Below are 20,195 nucleotides of genomic sequence, written 5' to 3' on the forward strand. Positions count from 1 at the left end.
GATACATCAAACTATATGAGTACTGCATTTAATCAATGGTTTCATATCAAATTAGAGAAATTAAATTATGGTAATAATTGTTCAGTTTTCAGTTTAATTGCAATAACTTTGAATGTAAATGAACGTTGGAACTGTTGTGTGAAGCTGATGCAGAAGGGTGAAAAAGTGTGTGTATATATATATATATATATATATATATATATATATATATATATATATATATATATATATATATATATATATATATATATATATATATATATATATATATATATATATATATATGTCCAGAAGACAAGGATAAAAAATTATGGTGAGGATGAAAAATTCACCCTTTTAAAAGAAATACAGTTGACATTTCAGGCATCGCCCTCTGTCGAAAAAATAAACGAAGGAACTAAAATATCTACTGCAATATATAGTGTAGTAATTATGAACAGGTGTACAGTTCGCCAACACTGAACTCCTTTACATCATTATTTGAAAATGTTTTTTTTTAACCCATGAAATATGTTTGTACATTGAAAATAAGACAACTTTGGCACGTCTTGTGTTGCTTCGCTTATCTTGTTCTAAGAACATCTTGCATGCCTCTCATATGGACAATGAATGGTGAAATTGCACAAAGGAAATGTTCACACATCCTGCGCATCATCTTTATTTCGAAGGCTTATGATGGGGGAAAAAATTTTATATGCGGATAAAAATGCAGTTTCAACACCAATCACACTCTGCCATCTGGGATTGTGGTGGCAGTGCAACAGGCTTGTAGTTAGCTGCCTTGCAAGTGCTACCCAAGGGAAATATCTCAGGAGGAAAATTGACCCTTTCACAGTGTGCCATTAATTGGCATGACCTTTCGGCACGCAGCCCACCTGGACGATTATATATCTAGCTGTTGCAACGTCGATGAAATGGGGAATGTGCCGTTGCTTCTGTGATTCATGATAAAATTGATGCTCCAAAACTGAACAGGTGAAATTTGGAGAGGATGCTTGGTTGCTTGATGATTGAACTTGGTTGTGTTTTCTCTCACAGACGGTGACATTTTGCCCAGCACCCAGCACGGCTGCATGTTCCTTCAGCACTATCTCACCTGGCTGCTGCCCTCGAGCGTCTCCGAGACCGGCCCGCCATGCTGTGCCTTACTCTTGGCCTGCTGTGCATGGCATTGCCTGTGCTGGGCTTTCCGGCACCCCCTGCCAGCAATTTTGCAAAAGAAGATGTAAAGGAATCTTGGATACTGGGAAATGGATCGTTAGTGTCATGGATCTCGAAAGATCCCGGAGAAAGTGCGGCATGGAGTGAAAGGCGACAGGAGATGGGAATTGGAGAATGGATAGCGTTAAAGGGAATAGACACAGTGGAACATTTGGAGAATAGTGATGGATTGTGGGAGGAAAACAAAATAAACATTCCGAAAGGGTCAGGGTCAACAGGGAAGATGACAAACTGGGCTTCTTTACAACCCGAGGGCGACATAACATCAGTGCAGGGACGAGAAGATGGAATGGAGCTTGGAACTGTAACTAGGAAAACAGTCGAAGACGCAGCGATGGGTCTCGAGCCTCGTACCGAAGGGCTGCGGCGTAATTTGCCGGCAGCAATCATCATCGGAGTGCGGAAAGGAGGAACGCGAGCTCTCCTAGAAATGCTGAACCTTCACCCAGGCGTGGCAGTTGCTGACAACGAAGTGCATTTTTTCGATGATGATCACAACTTTGCTCGAGGCTTGAATTGGTATCGTGAGCAGATGCCCATGTCCCATCCCAAGCAGATTACCGTGGAAAAGACGCCGGCTTATTTCACATCGTCTATCGCTCCCGAGCGTATCTACCGCATGGATCCGGGCATGCGCCTTTTGCTGATTGTGCGTGACCCCACGGAAAGGCTCATCTCTGATTACACACAGGTGGGAAATTAATAAATACCTGCATCTGATGACTTATTCGCACCATATACTTGTCGGTCATAGTTAGAGCAATGCTAACAATACGTAATAATTGTGATTCACTCATTTCATTTTACATTGGAGTCTCCGTTAGAAGCTCAGGTATTCTCAAAGCAGATACAGACCAGGAAGCATTGTGATGATACCAGTCAATGGTGGATCCATTGTTCGAGTGGTGATCCATGCAAGATTGTAACCCAAGGCACGAAACCAGAAACGATGCTGTGTATACCTCATAGTGAACAAGATGATAGTGACCAATACTCAGCTAAAGTCACAGACAGCGAGTCGGCATTTGGCCGTGGTACCTGCCGAAAAACTTATTCTTACAAGATAGACTGTGGAATATTTAAAAACCACATTACAGATTGGACAGCCAAATAATTACAACTTCAATTCCCTCCACCCACTCACTGCTGGCATCTGTTGGCAATTTCAATCGCATTCATTTCACCCAGGAATTGGAAGGAGACACATCTGATGAGGGCAGAATACCACTGTGTTGTTCTCCTGCAATAATTGCAATGATGATGATGATAATAATATATTATTATTGTCATTATCTCTACAGTATCTGGGCTGGCAGGATAGCCTTGAGGTTTGTGTACTCACCTATGCGCTGTCAAGCTTGATTTTGAATCTTGACCCCAGCTACAAACTGCCATCCTGGTGTTTCGCTGAGCTGGCAGTACATCAATTTGTGCATGGTGTCTCGGATAGACGTTGAATGGGAGGATCAATTTGTTTGCCCAGTTTGATCTTGAAGACCCCACATGTCTTTCTCGATGAGTAGGTGAACTATCGCCCGCACCCCGAGCAACTTCCAAATTCTTGCAACCTTCAGTCGAACGTCAGGCCAAAACCTTCCCCCTTTAGTTAGATTGTCATGATTTACCCCGATTTTTCAAAACCATCACAAAGGGTTACCCATAAATATTTTATACGATCGACAGTAAATCGTGATTTTAAGTGTTGTGGTTTCATTAGGAAGAGTTGTAAAATTTTACGATGATGGACTGCAGTGAAATCTTTTAGTTTTCGTTGTTTGTCGTGACTACGTAGCTTATAACTTACACCATGCGAGATGTCAATAAATAAATGCTTAACATTCTGGGATTTGAAAAATTTCATGTCAGGTCACATCATGTCCTTCATTAGGCCTGGTGTTGGCTTAACGGTGAAGATGGCTGGCATAAGATCCAAGGGTCTTGAGTGGGTCCTGAGTTCAAGTCACTGTCAGCACGCTCATTTAACACCGTGTAGGGTTGACTCAGCCTCTCATCCTTGCGAAGTCTGCAAAATGAGTACCAGCATGCTGGTAACAGGGGCACTGCATCAGCGGCACAGCCGTGCCCCCAGAAAATGATGCAGCCAAGCAGTCACAGGCTGTATATGAATAAATATGTCCCTTATTGCAGAAAAATATGGGACTGACAAAAACGTTCATGTGGATGAGTTTCTAATTATTCCAATAGTTGATTGGACATCAATATATATATATATATATATATATATATATATATATATATATATATATATATATATATATATATATATATATATATATATATATATTTTTGAATCTCCTGGTGGGATACCATAGACGTCGAGGAATGCATATTCACATCTGACCTGTCTATCCTGGGTTGGAATATCGGCACAGCTATGAACTATCATCCTGGTGTTTTGTACGCAGGGAGATATAAACATGCGTGTCCTGTCGCTCGGATGGATGTTAAACTGCGTGTCATGTCTGCTGGAATTAGTTGGTGGATGTTAAAGATCTCAGGGTGTCCCTCATGCGAAGAGTCGGCGAGTTACCTCCATCACCTGGAAGATGATGATGTGGAACTGCAAACTAATTACAATCCCCTGCTCCAAGTCTCTCGCTAACCCGGTGTTGGAAAACGTAACATGTATGAAAATATCTCCAACATGAGTTGAGGGAGGCCTGCATTCTTCCAGGGACTGAAAACCTGATGATGATGATATTGATTAAACCTACAGTATTGATGTCACAATCATTACCGTCCTTAATTTAATCCCATCATTTTTTTATTTATGCCAGTTGATTTATCTGACAATATTGCAATTTCACTGTTCAGTTATGCTGGTGAATCGTTATGAAATCCAAGTGCACATGTACAATGTGAGGCTCGAAAGTTCAATGTAGCGACTGTGATCAACTGTTTATGCGAACGTCCAATTAATACCATTTCGTGCTTGGTAGAGATAAACAACAACGAAAGAAAACACTGGTCCACTTGCCTTCCCATCTTACCGATTCAGTAATCGTTCAAAACAAGAATCTATTCCACACCTTGCTTTTGGATCTTATCTCCTTGATGAAGCACCAAACGGAATATCCAATCGACTTCGAGGATCAGTGAGATATATGACTTCACCATTGACGTTTATAAATCTTGGAAATTCATCATTTTGACATTATTGAAGAGAAAAGTTCCAACTTATCAGCAATATTATATTTTGATATCTTGAGAACCGTTCTCCATCGAAGAAGTCGTACCGTGCTACGGTTTCATTCGACAATGATGGGATGCGCCTCGCAGTCCCATGATGAAGGCTCCATCGCTTGTGGCACGGATGAAAGGTCGTGTTCTCTAATTCACAATCACAGCCGGGTCTGCGTGTACTCACACACCACGGTGAGGTTGCAATGCCATCCGTGTACGTCCACGGCTGTCTTTATAAGCCGTGCGCCGGAATTTTGAGTAAAATCATTTCACGTAAAGTGCGGTCGAGCAGGGAGGTGGGAGGATACTGTAGTGGGTGTTTTGTAGATGGTCATTTATTTAAGGTATTACTTGGAATGAGGAAATCACATGTCATGACCGCGGCAATGTGCACTTTATCTTTCGTAAGTTGTTTCTGTGCATTGTGTGAAGCTCCAGGCAGAGTTTAATCCTTACGGGTCATGAAAGATTGAGATTGTAAGTACATGAAGTCAGGTATGATGGATTCGAGACCTGAAAAAATGTTTCAAACCACAGAAACTCTGAACGCTGAGTAGGAAACCCACGCCTGAGTAATTTTGGGGAATGTGGACTTTTAGAGGATGCTGCATGCTCGTAACTTTATCCGTACACTGAATGCAGCACTTTATTCGCACTCATTTTTGTATTGAAGAATCAAGGCTCAAGGAGAAGCTTCACAAAGTATTAAAGGGTCATGCGGTCGGGCAGGATGGATATACACAAGGAGGAAAGGATGAATAACACAAAAACGAGTACCAATGGTCCAAAGAGGAACAGAATGGGAAAGAAACATGCGCAGAAGAGATTGCGGATGTGCATGTGCGAAGGCATGAGGTAGTGATGGGCTGCACATTTGAAAGACTAAAGTCTAACGAAAGATTAAAGGCTGCACATTTGAAGACAAGACAACAGACACACAGAGGTGATTCCACAAGCGGGAGGATAGGGGGATGAATGGACAGGTTTGGAAACCATTGTAGACTTTGGGAGGGTGAGCAGGTGAGGGTTTCTCGAGAAGTTATCTTGGGGAAGGCACAGGTGGGAGAGGGCAAAAGGAGCAAGGACAGATGAAGACATTTAGATATATTTTATTTCAGGGAATACAAAGGGAGGTTAGACACAGGAAGAGGCTATTAAGATATATTAAGGAAATAAAAGGCATGTCCCACCAATAAATCTGTCACGTGACAAGAGCTCAAGTCTGATGTTCCAACCATGGGGTGGTCTTCACTTGGCACTTTACACACCAGATCTTATCTGACGAACACTCTGTGCTTTATGTGACCATTTCATTAGTTTGACGGGCCTTCTACATAATTATTAGATTTGTTTTCTCAGCTGCAACCGATTTCATTTGTTTTGGTTTTTTGTTTTATCAAATTTATTAAGGCTGTTTGGACTATCCTGACTGTGCAGCATCCACGTACCATCGAATAAGGAAACACATCTCAAACAAGAAAAAGAGCAATCAGAGATTGCAGACCCTCGCCAGGACTTCTTTTGAGTGGTGTATTTTTATAGTCTTTACTGTAAATGCAATATGGCTGCCAAACCATGTGACCTATGACATCATATGTGTGAACATTTTGTTCCTCATGGACAGACGGTCAAATGTGTAAAGTTTCACCTCGATTTGTTCAGCTATTTCAGAGAAGATTTTTGAAGGTTTTTTTTTTTTAACAATACGGCTGCCAAATTATTTGGAGGTGAGGTGTTTCTAATAATGTGATGGTTACGTGGTGGTGTGTTTTTAATTATATATATAATAATCTTTACATACAGCGAAATAGATATAAAGCTCCAGTATTCCGCGTAACAGTGATGCATGTATATTTCTTCCAGATCATTCAACTATTTTTGGTTAAAAAAAAATAAATCTAAAAGTATATTGTTTTCATTTCATTTTTGTCACGTGCTAATTTCCATTTGAATTTGCATGAAGTGGTGAAAATCCCTCGCCTTGGTCAAATTACTTCCTGCTAATTGAACAGTCATTGTGGTTGCCCTCGAGAATTTTCCAATTGCACATTACATGGGTATATGTTGGTTCGAACCTCGATAATGAAAATTGCTCAAAAGCAATAGCTTCCTCCCTGTCCTTGATTAGCTCTATTATTTGCGTTGACACATTTGGAACCAAATCTATTTGGGTCATCTGTTTGCCGATCATGATGGAATTCTGGGTCATCTTCGGACGTAACAATGTTACCAATCAGCGCAGATAAAAATGGCTTTCAAAAAATTTGGGAAAACAGAATTTTCAAGTATTTTGTCAAATAATGTGATTGTAATGAAATAGTTTTTAAATTATCCATGACAAAGCTGACTATGGTGATAAGAAAATGAATGTCCCCTTTATATACTACTAGTAAAATTACCCATCACTTCGCTGATGGGTGTAATCGAAAGACAACATGTTGTACTTCACAAACACTCTGCTCTATTCACCCTATCGTTTACCTGAGGTCATCTTCCATCTGCTTGGAAGTCAGTGAACATCACATTCATTAACCATCCTTACTGCTTATAGATGTCATGAACAAAAGTCACTACCGTTTCACTGCAAAGCTCAGTAGTGCATGCTTTGGTTTGAACCTCCACTGAAAAGGAGTGGATTGAAACATTTTTAAAATTTTGAATTATACTCACTCTGTCTTTAAAGATCCCACAGTGTCCTTCTTGAAGAGTCGGCGAGTTATCACTAGCTGCCTGAACAAATTACAAATTCCTGTTTTAACTTACAGAGAGCAATGCATCAGCGGCACAGCTGTTCACCCAACAAATGATGCTACCCACAGCCATAAGCAGCATATGAAAGAAGAAGACAATCATTTGGATCAAAAAATTATTACCTATAACAGGCTAATGCTGTCTGTCTGTCTGTTCATCTCATAATCATCGAAAACATCTGATAATTTGGATCTAAGAATCGACCTCCCATCCATTGCCAACATGTGTGTTTGGGAGACTTGATTGTTCCATGCGACGAAGTGCCCAGCACAGCTTGAGAAATCATGAGGATTCTCCTCTCATCAGCCCGATTTATACAATCGGGAGGGAACCCGCCAGCATCATTACTGTCATCAACATAAATGATCCAACGGAGGAACCAGTCCAAGCTCTCTGGAATGCAAGATTTTGGCGAAGCGAGGTGTAGGTCTTGATGCCTATCCCTCCAGAGTGAGCAATACCCACCTTGGTCATCATTGTCGTGCGAAACAGAAACCCAGTACACACTGTTTTGTCGAGAGCTCGCTCATCGACCATAGATTATCTGGTGATTTAAGGGAAAATGGAATGTTGGAATACTGCATTCACAACATCTTGCAGAGAAATGCCATTCGTGTGTACAAGTTCTGGTTTTATTTTCACAGGATGCTGATGGAATACCACTTTGTTCCCAAAGTTCCCCATCATCTTGAGCTTTAAATGTTGTCTCGTGCACTTGAATTCTTTCTCTGGATCAACACCTTGTATTGTAAGGAAAGTCTTGCACTTAGTAAAGAAATTGTCCATATCATACGCCTTGCCAGCATTCAGTTCAGGTTTGAGATCCTCGATGAGTACACGAAAGGCAGTGGCATATTTGTCTTCATCTTTAATTGCCTTGAATGTTCGGTGCTTGATGTTAGACTTGCTGGTATAGTTTGAGAAGCTTTTTCTTGTGTGATGTCTTGCCTCAACTAACACGAGGTCATTGTGCACACGACTGTATGGAGGAAATGTTGCATCTCTTCATCACCCCATGATTCTGCAACATGTTCAACAGACTCACAGGAGTCAAATGTGCATACATTGATTAGTTCTCTTACTGTCTTGTGAGATTTCTTTCGACAAAACATCCACCTAGACCAGTCAAAATCTGGACCGTCTCTCAGATTTTCTAGGTTTTGTTGTGAAGGATCCTGATGCATCAGCAGGACAAGATGGACCAGGTCTCTTCTGGAAAAGATCCAGGTTGTGCTCGCTTGTGCAAATCTTGTAACAATTGGGATGCAAATTGGTACACATCCAAGATTTCTCGTGTCTCCATTTTGGGATAGAGTCACACAAAGAACTCATCCTGTTTGTGCCGGAGAGCAGACGTACGTGTCTCTATTGATGACTTTTTGGCTTTTCTGAACGGCTCCTGAGTATCATCCTCACAAAGTATGCAGTTGTAAAACTTTGTTGTCTTTCTTCGTTTTGTCGTGGGTAAAACAGGAAGTATGCAACAAGTGCTGTTGTCCTCATCATCCAAACCTTAGGTTGCCATACTTTACTGTTATGCCTGCAACACAGAATAATACATTGAAATTCGATATGATGCCTTGGTAATAGCTGGCCACAACCATCCTTCACTATGTTGTGGAACGTTGGACGAGGCCCTCCTCACCTTTTTTTTCTTCTTCCACCATCACTGTTTTCCATTCATTCACTTTTAAATTTGTTTTCTTTATAACAACTTGAGCCATTGACACAAAACTTTCAAAATATAGGAGTGCATACCCATGGAGAATGGTTTTTTTTTTTTCAAGAAAATTACATAATGATTGGATGGAAAATACAGCCGGCGTTCCAAAAAGTCTGTTTTCTTTAGGCAATGGGTTTCAAGGTGTTTCACGTACCAGGAATAAGCGGCATCGACCTCACCGTGCATTATTCAGTGGTATCGGATGGTCGTGATTCTTCCGAACAACTCCACCACCCCTTTCCCCATGCAACACCTGATAGGGTTAACACCTTTGTACTGTAGCTACCAAAATGCAACAAAAAAGGTGATTGACATTTCTTTTCTGACTCCAATGTTAGCCTCTTTGTCAGAACTCACATCAGTTGTAAAGATATAGAAATATGGAGAACCAAAGTCCCGCACTAATTCACCATTCACGTGATCACTCAAATACCAACCGCACTGACAACAAAAAGGCCTGGAAAAAAAACAAACAAACAAAAAAACAACCTTACACAATAATTTTGAGTGACACTCACCCGATAAATGTTCCAGAAAGCTTGATCAAGTAGAATGATCAATCAAACCTTTTACGTGGTGTGCGTTGCGTGAAACCCTATTTATGGGGCCCATACAGGAATTGGCTCCTCGTATAAATGGCTACACGACCTTGGTGAGACATTAAATATAACGTACATAGGCTGCATTAATTATTTTATTTTGTCCGATTCATCTGGCTTTTTCATGCACTTGGCAATATGGACAACATCCAATATGAAACAGTGGGGGTAGACCCTTTGGAACCCACTATGGCAGTCCCTTGATGTATGTGGCTCATGTTAGCATAGCATAGTTATGATCATGGAGCAGCAAATAGTGCAGAGGTATCGGTAGCTTAAGGAAAGCCTGGTACATAATTACTAGTATTCGTTATTTTGTTTCCGATCGAACAACATAATGCATTGCTTTTTTGGAAAAAATATCACCGGATGTTCTGTAATTGTATAACCAGGCAGACTTTGTTATGATGATGTGTGTGCCAGTTCCTATTCAAGTCAATTCCCCAGTGTTCCCAAAAGCGAGCAAAATATTCAGAAACAAATTGCACCGTCTTACAACTATCTGTGCTTGAGATGAAAACATCGTGTTCGAAAACATAGCTCGACAGACTCAAAGAGGAAGCAGGACCTCGAGCTGGGAGGGGGGCATTGACACGACATTTCGCTCCCGGTGGGAGCGGATATTATTGGTGCCTCCATTTACACAAGAAACAAATTATAACGATGCAGTATAAGTTGTTTGGGTTCGTTTCCCCTTTCCATTCCTGGTCAAAATACCACCCAGCAACCTCTTCGCTGGACAGAGGAAATCCGAGAAACATACTTCTGATGAGATTCTCATCAGATTTCTCTTCGAGATCTCATGAGATATCATCAGAGGTTATAATAAGTTTTTGTAAGGGAAAAGAGTGGGTGAGAGTTTAAAGAACGGAGTGGATTTTCAGTTCAATTCATCAGTGCTGTATTCATCAGATGTAGACAATCTGGAAAATGTCAGTAGTTCGGAAGCAACAGTTGTGCAGGATCAAGGACTGTAAGGCGGTGTCATCCGAAAGCATGTCATTACCTAGCACAAGCCTGTGGTGTTTGTTATACTCATGCACAAAAGCAAGGAAGTTAAGAGCAGTTTGTTATATGCATGCAGAAAAGCAAGGAAGTTAAGAAAAGCAAGAAGTTTCAGGTTTCGGAAGATGATAAATTGGCGGGAGTGCAGGGACAAGGTCGCCGTAGAGTGCAAGGAGAGAAGGTGAGGAGCAAGTACGAGGAATTTAGCAAAGAAGCTGAAGGTTTGGAGGAGTGGATGAAGTACAAAGAGGCGTTTAGGGGATTTGCTGAAGTTTTGTGTGTGAAGAATATCAGGAAAGGGCACATCATCTAGGAATAGCACTCCATCTTCTCCCACGACAAGTAGCATCTGAACAGAAACCTACCTGAATGGTCGTGTTAATGGGATCCAGGTCAAAATTGTATGACTCGGAAAATGGTGTCTGACGTGAGCCATTATTCAGGTGGCTACGATAAACTGGAAATGATTCCTCATTGGAGTGAAACATTTGAACAGGATAATATTCCTCATGTTGACAGGGTTCTTAGGATGGAGGACTTCGAATGTGTCTGATGTGATTGTCTTTTTATTGTGATGCATGTTGGAATATGAGGTTCGATTTATGTTGCTCTTGGGAGAATTACAGTTTAACTGCAAATTGCAGTAATCTTCCCCAAACCAGGTATGGTGGACGGATGAAGTAGCGAAGGTATTCTGTGATATGAAGGAGGTATAGAAAAGTATAAAGATCAAGGATAGAGGTTGACAACCAGGAGAGTTGATGCACTTATATGGGCAAAATAAGAGCAAGGAAAGCTATGGTTAAGGCAAGGAATGATAAGGAAGCAGATGTGTACTTCAAATTTTGAGATCATGGTGGGAAGAAGATCTATAAATTGGCTCATGACAGGAATGAGGATAGTAAGGATGTGAGGTCGGGGGGTGGGGTGGAGGGAAGGGAAGGTGACAGGGAAGCTATTAACTGAGAAGGTAGTAGTATTGAAGGTATGGGAAGACTATTTTAAGGAGTTGTGGAACCAGGATGGAAGCTAAGGTGAGCAGGAGCTTTTGTGTTATGTAGAGGGAAAAGTGGAATTTGTTGACATTATCGAGGAGGAGGTGTGGACAGCATTAAAGAGCATGAAGAAGAGAAGAGTGCCAGACATTGATGAGGTATGTACGGCGATGCTAATTGCAGCAGAAGATGGAGTCAGTTGGATGAATAGGCTGTTGAATATATTCATAATAGTTGGTTCGATTCCAGAGGATTGGAGGACAAGGCTGATTGTGCCAATATAGAGAGGAAGGTCGATATATGGGATCTGGAGAGGCACAGGGGCATTACGCCCCAAGTCATGTCATCAAGGTACTGGAGAGGATGCTGGATAGGAGGATAAGGAAGAGTGTGGAGAGGGAGATCAACAAAGAGCAACAGGGGTTTAGAAAGGGTAGGTGGATGACGAACGGGAGGTTCACTCTAACATTAGGTGGAGAAGACGTAGGAGATGCGTAGTGAAATGGCATTGGGATTTGTGGATCTCAAGAACGCCGATGGCACTGTCCCAAGAGAAATGGCGATGACGAGACTGAGATGGATGGGAGTGTTGAAAGTAGAAGGTACGTTGGCAGAAGCGAGGTACAAGGAAATGAAGGGAAGAGTTTTGGCTGGTCCTCGGATGTCAGAGTAGTTCAGCGTGAACATCGGGTTGAGGCTGGGAATCTCTCTCAGGCAACTCATGTTTGTCATCGTGATGGAGCTGGTAAGGAGGAGGGTGAAAATGAAGGAAGATGTTGTATGCAGATGATATGTTGTTGTGGCAGAGAGTAAGCAGGAGGTACAGGAGGTACTAGTGGAGTGGAAGGAGGCATTTGGGAAACATGGATTGAAGATGAGTATGGAGAAGATGGAGGTAATGTGGGTCAGGCAGCAGAGGAAGGAAATGAATATCAAGTTAGAAGGAAAGGATATCAGACAGGGGAATAGGTTTGATTATCTGAGGGGAACAGTAACCGAGGCAAAGGCACGGAGGAGGATTCGGGTGGGGATGAATGCATTGAGGGGAGTGGAGGGATTGATGGCAGACAGAAAAATATCATGGAAATTGAAAGATACATTTCTGTTGTCTTGTGTAACTTTGGCCTACCTTTATGGTCTGGACATGCTGATACTGCCAGAGAGACAACAACAGAGGCTGCAAGTCTGCGAGAGCAATTGTGTCAGCAGGATTTTGGGAGTGAATAGGGTGGATAGAAGGAGGATGTATGAACTGAGGGGGGGATTGGTGTGCTGATGAGCTAGAAGGGAAGACTGGTAAAAATGCTGGCTTAAGTGGGCTGGTCATGTGGTGCAGATGGAGGAAGAGAGAATGGCAAAGAGAGTGGAATAGATGAGGGAGCAAGATAGGAGGAAAAGAAGTCGACCGTGCCTGTGATGCTAAGGTTGTGTGAGGAGGGATATCAATAATGTGGGGATGGTTGGAGAGTGGAGAGAGTTGTCTGAGGACAGAGGGAAGTGGAAGAGTATTATTGTCAAGGCAGAGCATATGCATGGTACCATTCAGCCTCACCCCTTATAAGTAGGGTAGAGGAAGAAGAAAGCTCTTGCATAGCTCCAGCATGTATCAGATCTCGTGAAGAAACATTATGAGGCTAAAAGCATTCCTGTTTGGGTCACCACTCCCATTTGGTGCAGGTTGCTCGACTGAAGCTAATTAGAGCAGTAATTGTACACCTCTCCTTCCCAATGCCATATCCAGCCAATGCGTGACGTCATTGCCGGGCGCTGAATGAAGGGAGTGCTTAGTTTTCACTCCGTTTGTTTGTTTTCTTTCTTGTTTTCTTGTTTGTTTGTTTCCCCGGGCGATATTGTTACGAATCTGGAAGCCTTTTGCACACAAACAGCCAGAGTCCACGTAGTTCAGTTATTTCGATAAGTATGTGTTTATAGTTAGAATCCATCCCCTATGTCTAATGGGAATTTCGTGTGTGTGCTACGAGTTATTTTTTAGTTAAGTTTTTATGACATCTACAACAACAACAACAACAACAACAACAACAACAACGACGCCGACCCACACTCAACCCGGTCGCCATTGCCCACGTGTTTTTGGCTGAGGGCGTGGGCGGAGCCTCCGTTGCTTCAGATCGAGGCTCCGCCCCAAGGAGGGACATAGAGCGTTTCCTCCAGGCAATGAGCGAAGGGTGAGCACCACACGCGCACCCCAGCCAATCAGGGGGGCTGACCACCTCAGGGGCGGCCCCGCCTAGCCAGATCCAGTGTTCGGCCCGACCAATGAAGAGATGCCACGAGTCGCCCAACAACCCCTCGTCCAATCCGGAGGCGAGTTCCCCAGATTGGTGCCCTTGACCCACGAGAGAGGGGGAGGATAAGACGAAGTGGCAAGCCGTGGAGAAAAAGCAAGCAAGGCTCGCATCGTCAAAAATAAGCAAGGTTCGCCCCTTCATAAAGGAGAAAGAGAGGAAGCTGCTGGCATTCTCATCTGGTCTGTGTCCGTGCTGGCTGGCGTCTGTGGCGCCGTTCTTGGTACCCGGAGCTTGGTACGGCGTTGTTGGTGGTGGGTTCGAGTCCCTCCACTGGACAAGCTCAAGCAGACCGCACGAGGTGGGCAGGTGCAAATACAGGCCGCGGCCACCATTTCTTTGGGTGTGTGTGTGTGTGTGTGTGTGTGTGTGTGTGTGTGTGTGTGTGTGTGTGTGTGTGTGTGTGTGTGTGTGTGTGTGTGTGTGTGTGTGTGTGTGTGTGTGGCACCAGTCTGTATAAGTAGAAATTGTTCAGTGTTTTTTTCATTGTACATGGTTTGCATTTCTTTTATTCATGATAACTCTGCTCTTTTAGTGCCCCCCCCCCCTCCCCGATTATTGTTATAAATAAACCCCTGTTAAATGTTCCAGTTCGTTGTTCATGTTTTCTTTCATTGGCCTTGCAAGGTGCGTATTGAGAATTAGTAAGGCCGTTCGGGCCGGTAAGTTGTCATTGGACCGACGGATCTTGGTAATCCCCGCTCGGTTTACACCTGGATCGGGCTCAATAAATGGTCCGTTCCGCCCAAGGTCCATTGAGGGTGTGGTTTTCTCCGGTAGTTGGACAACGTGGGTATTTAGGTATATTGAAATTAGGCAATTAACCCTACCCCACGCCGTTGAAATATTGGCGACCACGGTCCGCTAAGGGGCCCGTGAACTCTCGGACTTATCCGAGAGTCACGACCTAAATTCCGGGTGTTCGGTGGGAGACGACTCCACTGCTCCACCTCGTGGTTGTTTATCGCCTTCGAACCACGGCCCACAACAATATCTCAGCCATCCTTAGAGCTGGGAAGCTGAAATTTGGGGACAAAAGTGAAGATGTTTTTTGACAGTTATTTTTCATTTTTTGATGAATCAATTAATTGATTAATTAGTTAATTATTATCGATTCATTAATTACTTATTTATTTTATTTCTCATCTGCGCAATATGACAAGCACCTTTTGAGCTAGGAATCTGATATTTGGACATGAAAGTGACCAAGTGATTTGGGTATAAAGAGTATTTTTGATTTATCGTTTGTGCACATTCACCTCAGAAGTACACCACTCCCTCCCAATTCCGTCTCCAGGTGCTGTACGGCGGCATTGCTGTAGAGCCAAAGGCGCCTGGCAATGTCACACGCTGGAGGATTTATTTATTTATTTATTTATTCATTCGGCATGAGGGTAGTGTACTTTGAATGTGACCGCAACTTGTTTGAAATTCATTCAACGTGCTGGTGACAACTTGCCGACAATTCTTGAAGGAGATGGAAGGATTTCTAACATCCACCAATGCCCCCAGTATTGGCAGACGGTTCCTCCAACCCAACATCCATCCCAGAGACAGCACACGACAATGCGTCACCATAAATGGGAAATAACAATGTGACAGTTTATAGCTTGGTCGGGATTCAAACCCAGTTTAGACAGCTCATAGTTGAGGACCAATACCTCGAGGCTATCCTGCCAGCCCATACAGTACATACAAGGAGTAAAGTTGATTTCAGAATACACAGCAGAAACGTCATCATATTCATCATTCTGACACAACATAAAAGCAGGTGCAGAGCGTAATAGCCCAAGGCAGATGGAAAAAAGGAACCACTGTTCCTTAAACCCCACCAAAAACCACACAGTGGTGGAATTGAACCGGAACACAAAAAACACCTACTTTCACTTACACAAGATGCTGAAAGCGAAATGTCGATGGGTTCCTTAGCTTGCCATCCCGTGGGAATGAACCCCCATTCACAGAATGTCTTCCAACATGTTTTGGATGTTATTCCATGACATTCTAATTATCTTTCCAGGTGAATGGATGGCTCTACCTGCTAATTTGTTGGTCAGGCAGCGAATGTCTACATCCATTTCTTTCTTGTCCTTTCTCATAATGGCAGTTCATACCTCCTAATGATACTTCTCCTCCATCAAATTAATCGTGTTGGTGGGTTGAATCTTTCTCTGCAACCATTGTTTGGTTCAATTGGGATGTCGTGTGATTTTTCTAATGGTCAATGTCATCCTTGGACAACTGGGTTAGCAGCCAGTGTAATTGGTAGAGAGGAACAAAGTCTGCGCTGGGTCCAGTTAGTATCCTGCTCTATATTAATGATTCATGCAGGTCTGATAACCCCAGTCTCTGCAGGATGGCTCTTTATCTTGGACATATGTGAGACACAGAAGGGTCGTTACACATACCATCGCTTTTATTATTCACCGTGTATATGTATATATTGATTGAAGTTATTAAATTATCCTGACTTGGATTAATGCCGTAATGACCTCTTTAGGCTTATAAACTGGCTCTTCATGCCACACCGACTGACTGGTGAGATCAGATTGTGTTTGGTCCCAACATGTGCCATCTGCCACTTGGACACATTGTGTTACGTCCACCAATCACAATCAGGAAGCACCGTTGATGTTGTTCAGCAGTTGGGGAATGTATTAATGGAAATTATTAAATTCTCCTGATTTGGTTCAACATCGTGATGATGACCTCATCATGACGGCATCATGCCTGCCAACCCTGAAGGGCATCGAGCAATTCATGTGAGGCAAAGTCAAAAACTGTCACTAAGCAGATGAAAAGCAAAGCTACCGACCTGGTTTCACCCTTATTAGGGCTCATCAGCGCAACATATCGCTGTTCCATCCACTTGGTGACTTTTGAGGCCCTTGAGGCCCCACTGACTGTGACTGGTGAGGTCAGAATTTGTTTGGCCCCAACAGCTTTTGACTTTGTCTCGCATTAACTGCTGGATGCCCTTCGGAGTTGGTTCGAGGTGAGCTGGACAGCTTAGTGGTGAGTGTGTGTACCTCGAGGTCATCTTGTCAGAGGTCGTATCTTAACGCACTGTCATAAAAAAACGAACAGTGACTCCATGTTGTATGTGTACGTTAAAAATGTACAATAAAAGTCGAAGCTGAATCCAAAAAGATAGCTACTGATGTCCCTGGACGGTGTAAAATATAATAATCAGACATAAAAGAATTACCTTTAAAAGATTGACAAAAAAAGTATTTTGGGGACATTTTAACTCGCGTCCTGCAAGAGTATTATTTAATTATATCGGGTTCAAAAGAAATCGTTTTTTTTCCCGATTTTTTTTTATCTGATTTCACCCTAGATTTCGACACAATTATTTAGGCCATGAGTTTTGATCGTTGAATATGGAATCAGATTTTGAATATCAGTTTTCAATAAGCCTATAGTCCCACAGAATACAAATATGTTTGAAAGGAAGTTTCTGGTGTGATCTTTTTGTGTCTGAGAGGCGGTGGGTGATTGGCCAAGTAGTGACATAGGTGTTTCAGTGCTTGATGTTTCAGCAGGAAGCTCTATGCAAGACTAAGGAGAATCCTGGAAAACCGGTACTGTTGACAATATCAGTGGTCGAGGAATTAAGCCCAAACTCTCCAAAAGCGATGTTAAGTTCGGCAGGGTGTGTTCTCGATGCGACAGACAACGATCGAGCAGAGATCTTGAGTATGACCTAGCTGAGAGCACTGGTGTTAACGTTTCTTCACGAACAGTAAGATACACATTCGCACAAAGTGATCTCAACAGGTGTGTAGCTACCCGAAAACCTTAGCTGAATTTGGCTCACCCTTTGCCTCTCCACGACAGACATTTCCAGGAATAAATATGAAGACTTTTGCCTCCTTGCAACCTTCATTTATTCTTTGATGGGTCTTGTCTGCAAGTGTCTTTTACCTGCTCCTACGTAACAGTTTCACTGAAGTACAGTACTTTATCTTTGACTCATTACGAAGGTGCTTCGTAACAATGGATTTATGATATGTTGAGCAAGTTGAAAAACGTAGATACCGGGGTTGTCATCAATTTGATCTCAATGGAAGGCTTTGGGCAAGGAGTACTCTTCTTTTTCTTCTTCTCATTTTGTTTGGGCGTGACTCTGCCGCTGTTTTTCTTCTTCTTTGCGACTCTGCCTCTGATGCTGTGCCCCTACACCAGTACATTGGTACTCATTTTGCCGACCTCGGAAGGATGACAGGCTCAGGCAACCCCGCCTGGTGTTAATTCAGCAGCCAACGCTGCTCAAATTCAAGACCCTAAGATCCAAAGGAGTACCCTTAAAAGGCCAAACTGGTGAGATAGTTCATCTCTGTACCTCTGTGTCTCCTCATCCAAAAGATTCCCTGCTTAAGTACCAATAAATTTCCAGCTTTGTTGATAATGTGGGCAGAGACACTCCTTGCATGTGTTCCAGATATACAGTATCTTGGATCTCCACATTTCTCTTGATATGTTTCATCTTTTAATTACGTTGTGAACTTTGAAAGGGTGAACAAAGAAAAGAAACATTATTTTATAAGAATCAATTTATTAATCACAGGAATAGTTAAAATCACAAAAAAATATGATTTTACTATTTCTTTGACGGGAGATTGTTTTCTAAAATTATTTCAGTCACCTAATATACTATTATTAAATTTAAAAATCTATTCTCCATCCGTGATAAAAATTGAGCGTTTGGCATTACGACTCGATGCCTCCAGGACTGAGATGAAAGAGGCGAGAAATAGTCTGAGCTTATTTTACTTTATTTTGTCATGCTGGTGCACAATAAACACATTTTCTCACAAGTGAAAGGAATATTAGAGTTAGGTTTTTCGAATGGTACCGTGATACTGACAGCCATATCGCAGGGGTCCCCAAAAGAACGATGATGTGGCATCAAGCGATTGTAGGACCTCCAAACAGCCAGCAGTGACGACAGTAGCAGTGGTCCCCTCAAAAGACCTGAGGGCTGGCAGGGTAGTCTCCAAGCTTCTATTAATCTGGGTTTGAATTGAAACCCAGCTTTTAGCTGTCATCCTGGTGTTTCGCAAGCAAGGCGAGGCATCGGTGTGGGTGTCGTCCCTCAGGTGAATGATAGGAAACCCAGTTTAACAGTTTCATTAGCTTGTGGAAGTTATAAGATCCAACGTTTGTCCTTCCAAAAGAGTTGGTGAACTTAGTGAAACAATTGCAAATGCCTGCCTGGGTTTAGGGTCTTAAGTGATCTGATGAAGTTTTAAGTTCCGGTGTTTAAATATGCCCAATATGGCTTTGAGAGCATTGTAAGATCACACTGTCTGTGCAGGACAGTTGTGCCATGATAATTGGCATCATAGCTAAAATATGCCAAAATACTAATAATATGTGACAGATGGCATCCCAGAAAGGTATGAAACGAGATGCGGGACACTTCGGTGTAAAATATGACAATCTTGTAAAATAGGGGGGTGGCTGGTTAGACTGCATCCAATACAGGAGTAAGCGTGCCAGGTTCGTCTCTTTCTCAGAGAGTGTTGGACATGAGGTAACATGATGAGTTCAATCAACCAGTCGTGTGAGGAAAAATCTACTGGCCTCCAAAGCTTGTCGCCGACTAGGAATCCTCTGTCGTGCAAAGTCCTTCATTGGCACACCTGAGCTCCTGACCACGTACAAAGCTTTCATCTGCAACCTGATAGAGTACTGCTCTCCCCTCTGGGCTGGTGCTCCTGCCTCTCACCTTTATCGGCTTCACGCTGTCGAAACCAAGGCATTTAGGATCATTGGTATCTCCCGTGATGAGGCTGAGTCTTTGGGCCTCTCACTCTCTCACTGCAGGCAGGTCGGTGGTCTTTCTGTCTTCTACCATCTCCTCCAGGGCCTCATCCCCCCCCTCCAAAGCTTTTTGCTCTGTCTCACATCTGTCTCCCCATATTTCTGCAGGGTGCTCAAGGTCCACCAGCCTTTTGGTAAAACTACCAAAATCAAGAACCACTGCTCACCTACACGCTTTCATTCCTCTTTTTCCCCACCTTTGGAACAAACTCCCACACTCTCTTCAATCCCACTCTTCCCTCCACGTCTTCAATACAGCTGTTCACCACCATCTTTTATCTTTCCCCATCCAAAACCACGATCTTTTCTACCCCTGCTAATCCAGCCCAAACTCACCTCCTTCAAATTCCCTGCTTTCCTTCCTGAACGTCCCTGTCGTATAAGGACCTGAAAGTCCCTGTAGTGTCTATCTTGTTTACCCTTGTACCCCACCCCCACCCCTCTCCCTTTCACAGATCTCCTCATGTCTTTGTTCCCCACTGCTTTTCCTTCCCTCTCCTGCCCCTCTTATCTCCCGCTCGTCTTGTGTATTTCTGTGTGTTAGATCTTATACGACCGTCGA

General features: G+C 42.8%; 1 protein-coding gene across 2 annotated transcripts in view; it reads left to right on the forward strand.

Moving 5' to 3' along the window:
- LOC147033802 (heparan sulfate glucosamine 3-O-sulfotransferase 1-like) overlaps positions 1 to 20,195 on the forward strand; it is a 170,781-nt gene that overhangs the window by 137,502 nt on the left and 13,084 nt on the right. For both annotated transcript variants that reach the window (XM_085871218.1, XM_085871210.1), the window contains one exon: positions 1,039 to 1,912. In XM_085871218.1, coding sequence (XP_085727344.1) covers positions 1,136 to 1,912 — 777 coding nt within the window. In that variant the 5' untranslated portion in view covers positions 1,039 to 1,135. The remainder of the gene's footprint in view (positions 1 to 1,038; positions 1,913 to 20,195) is intronic.

Source organism: Eptatretus burgeri, chromosome 1 (genome assembly GCF_056783735.1).
Source record: "Eptatretus burgeri isolate ZD-2024b chromosome 1, Ebu_testis_v1, whole genome shotgun sequence".
Classification (NCBI taxonomy): domain Eukaryota; kingdom Metazoa; phylum Chordata; class Myxini; order Myxiniformes; family Myxinidae; genus Eptatretus; species Eptatretus burgeri.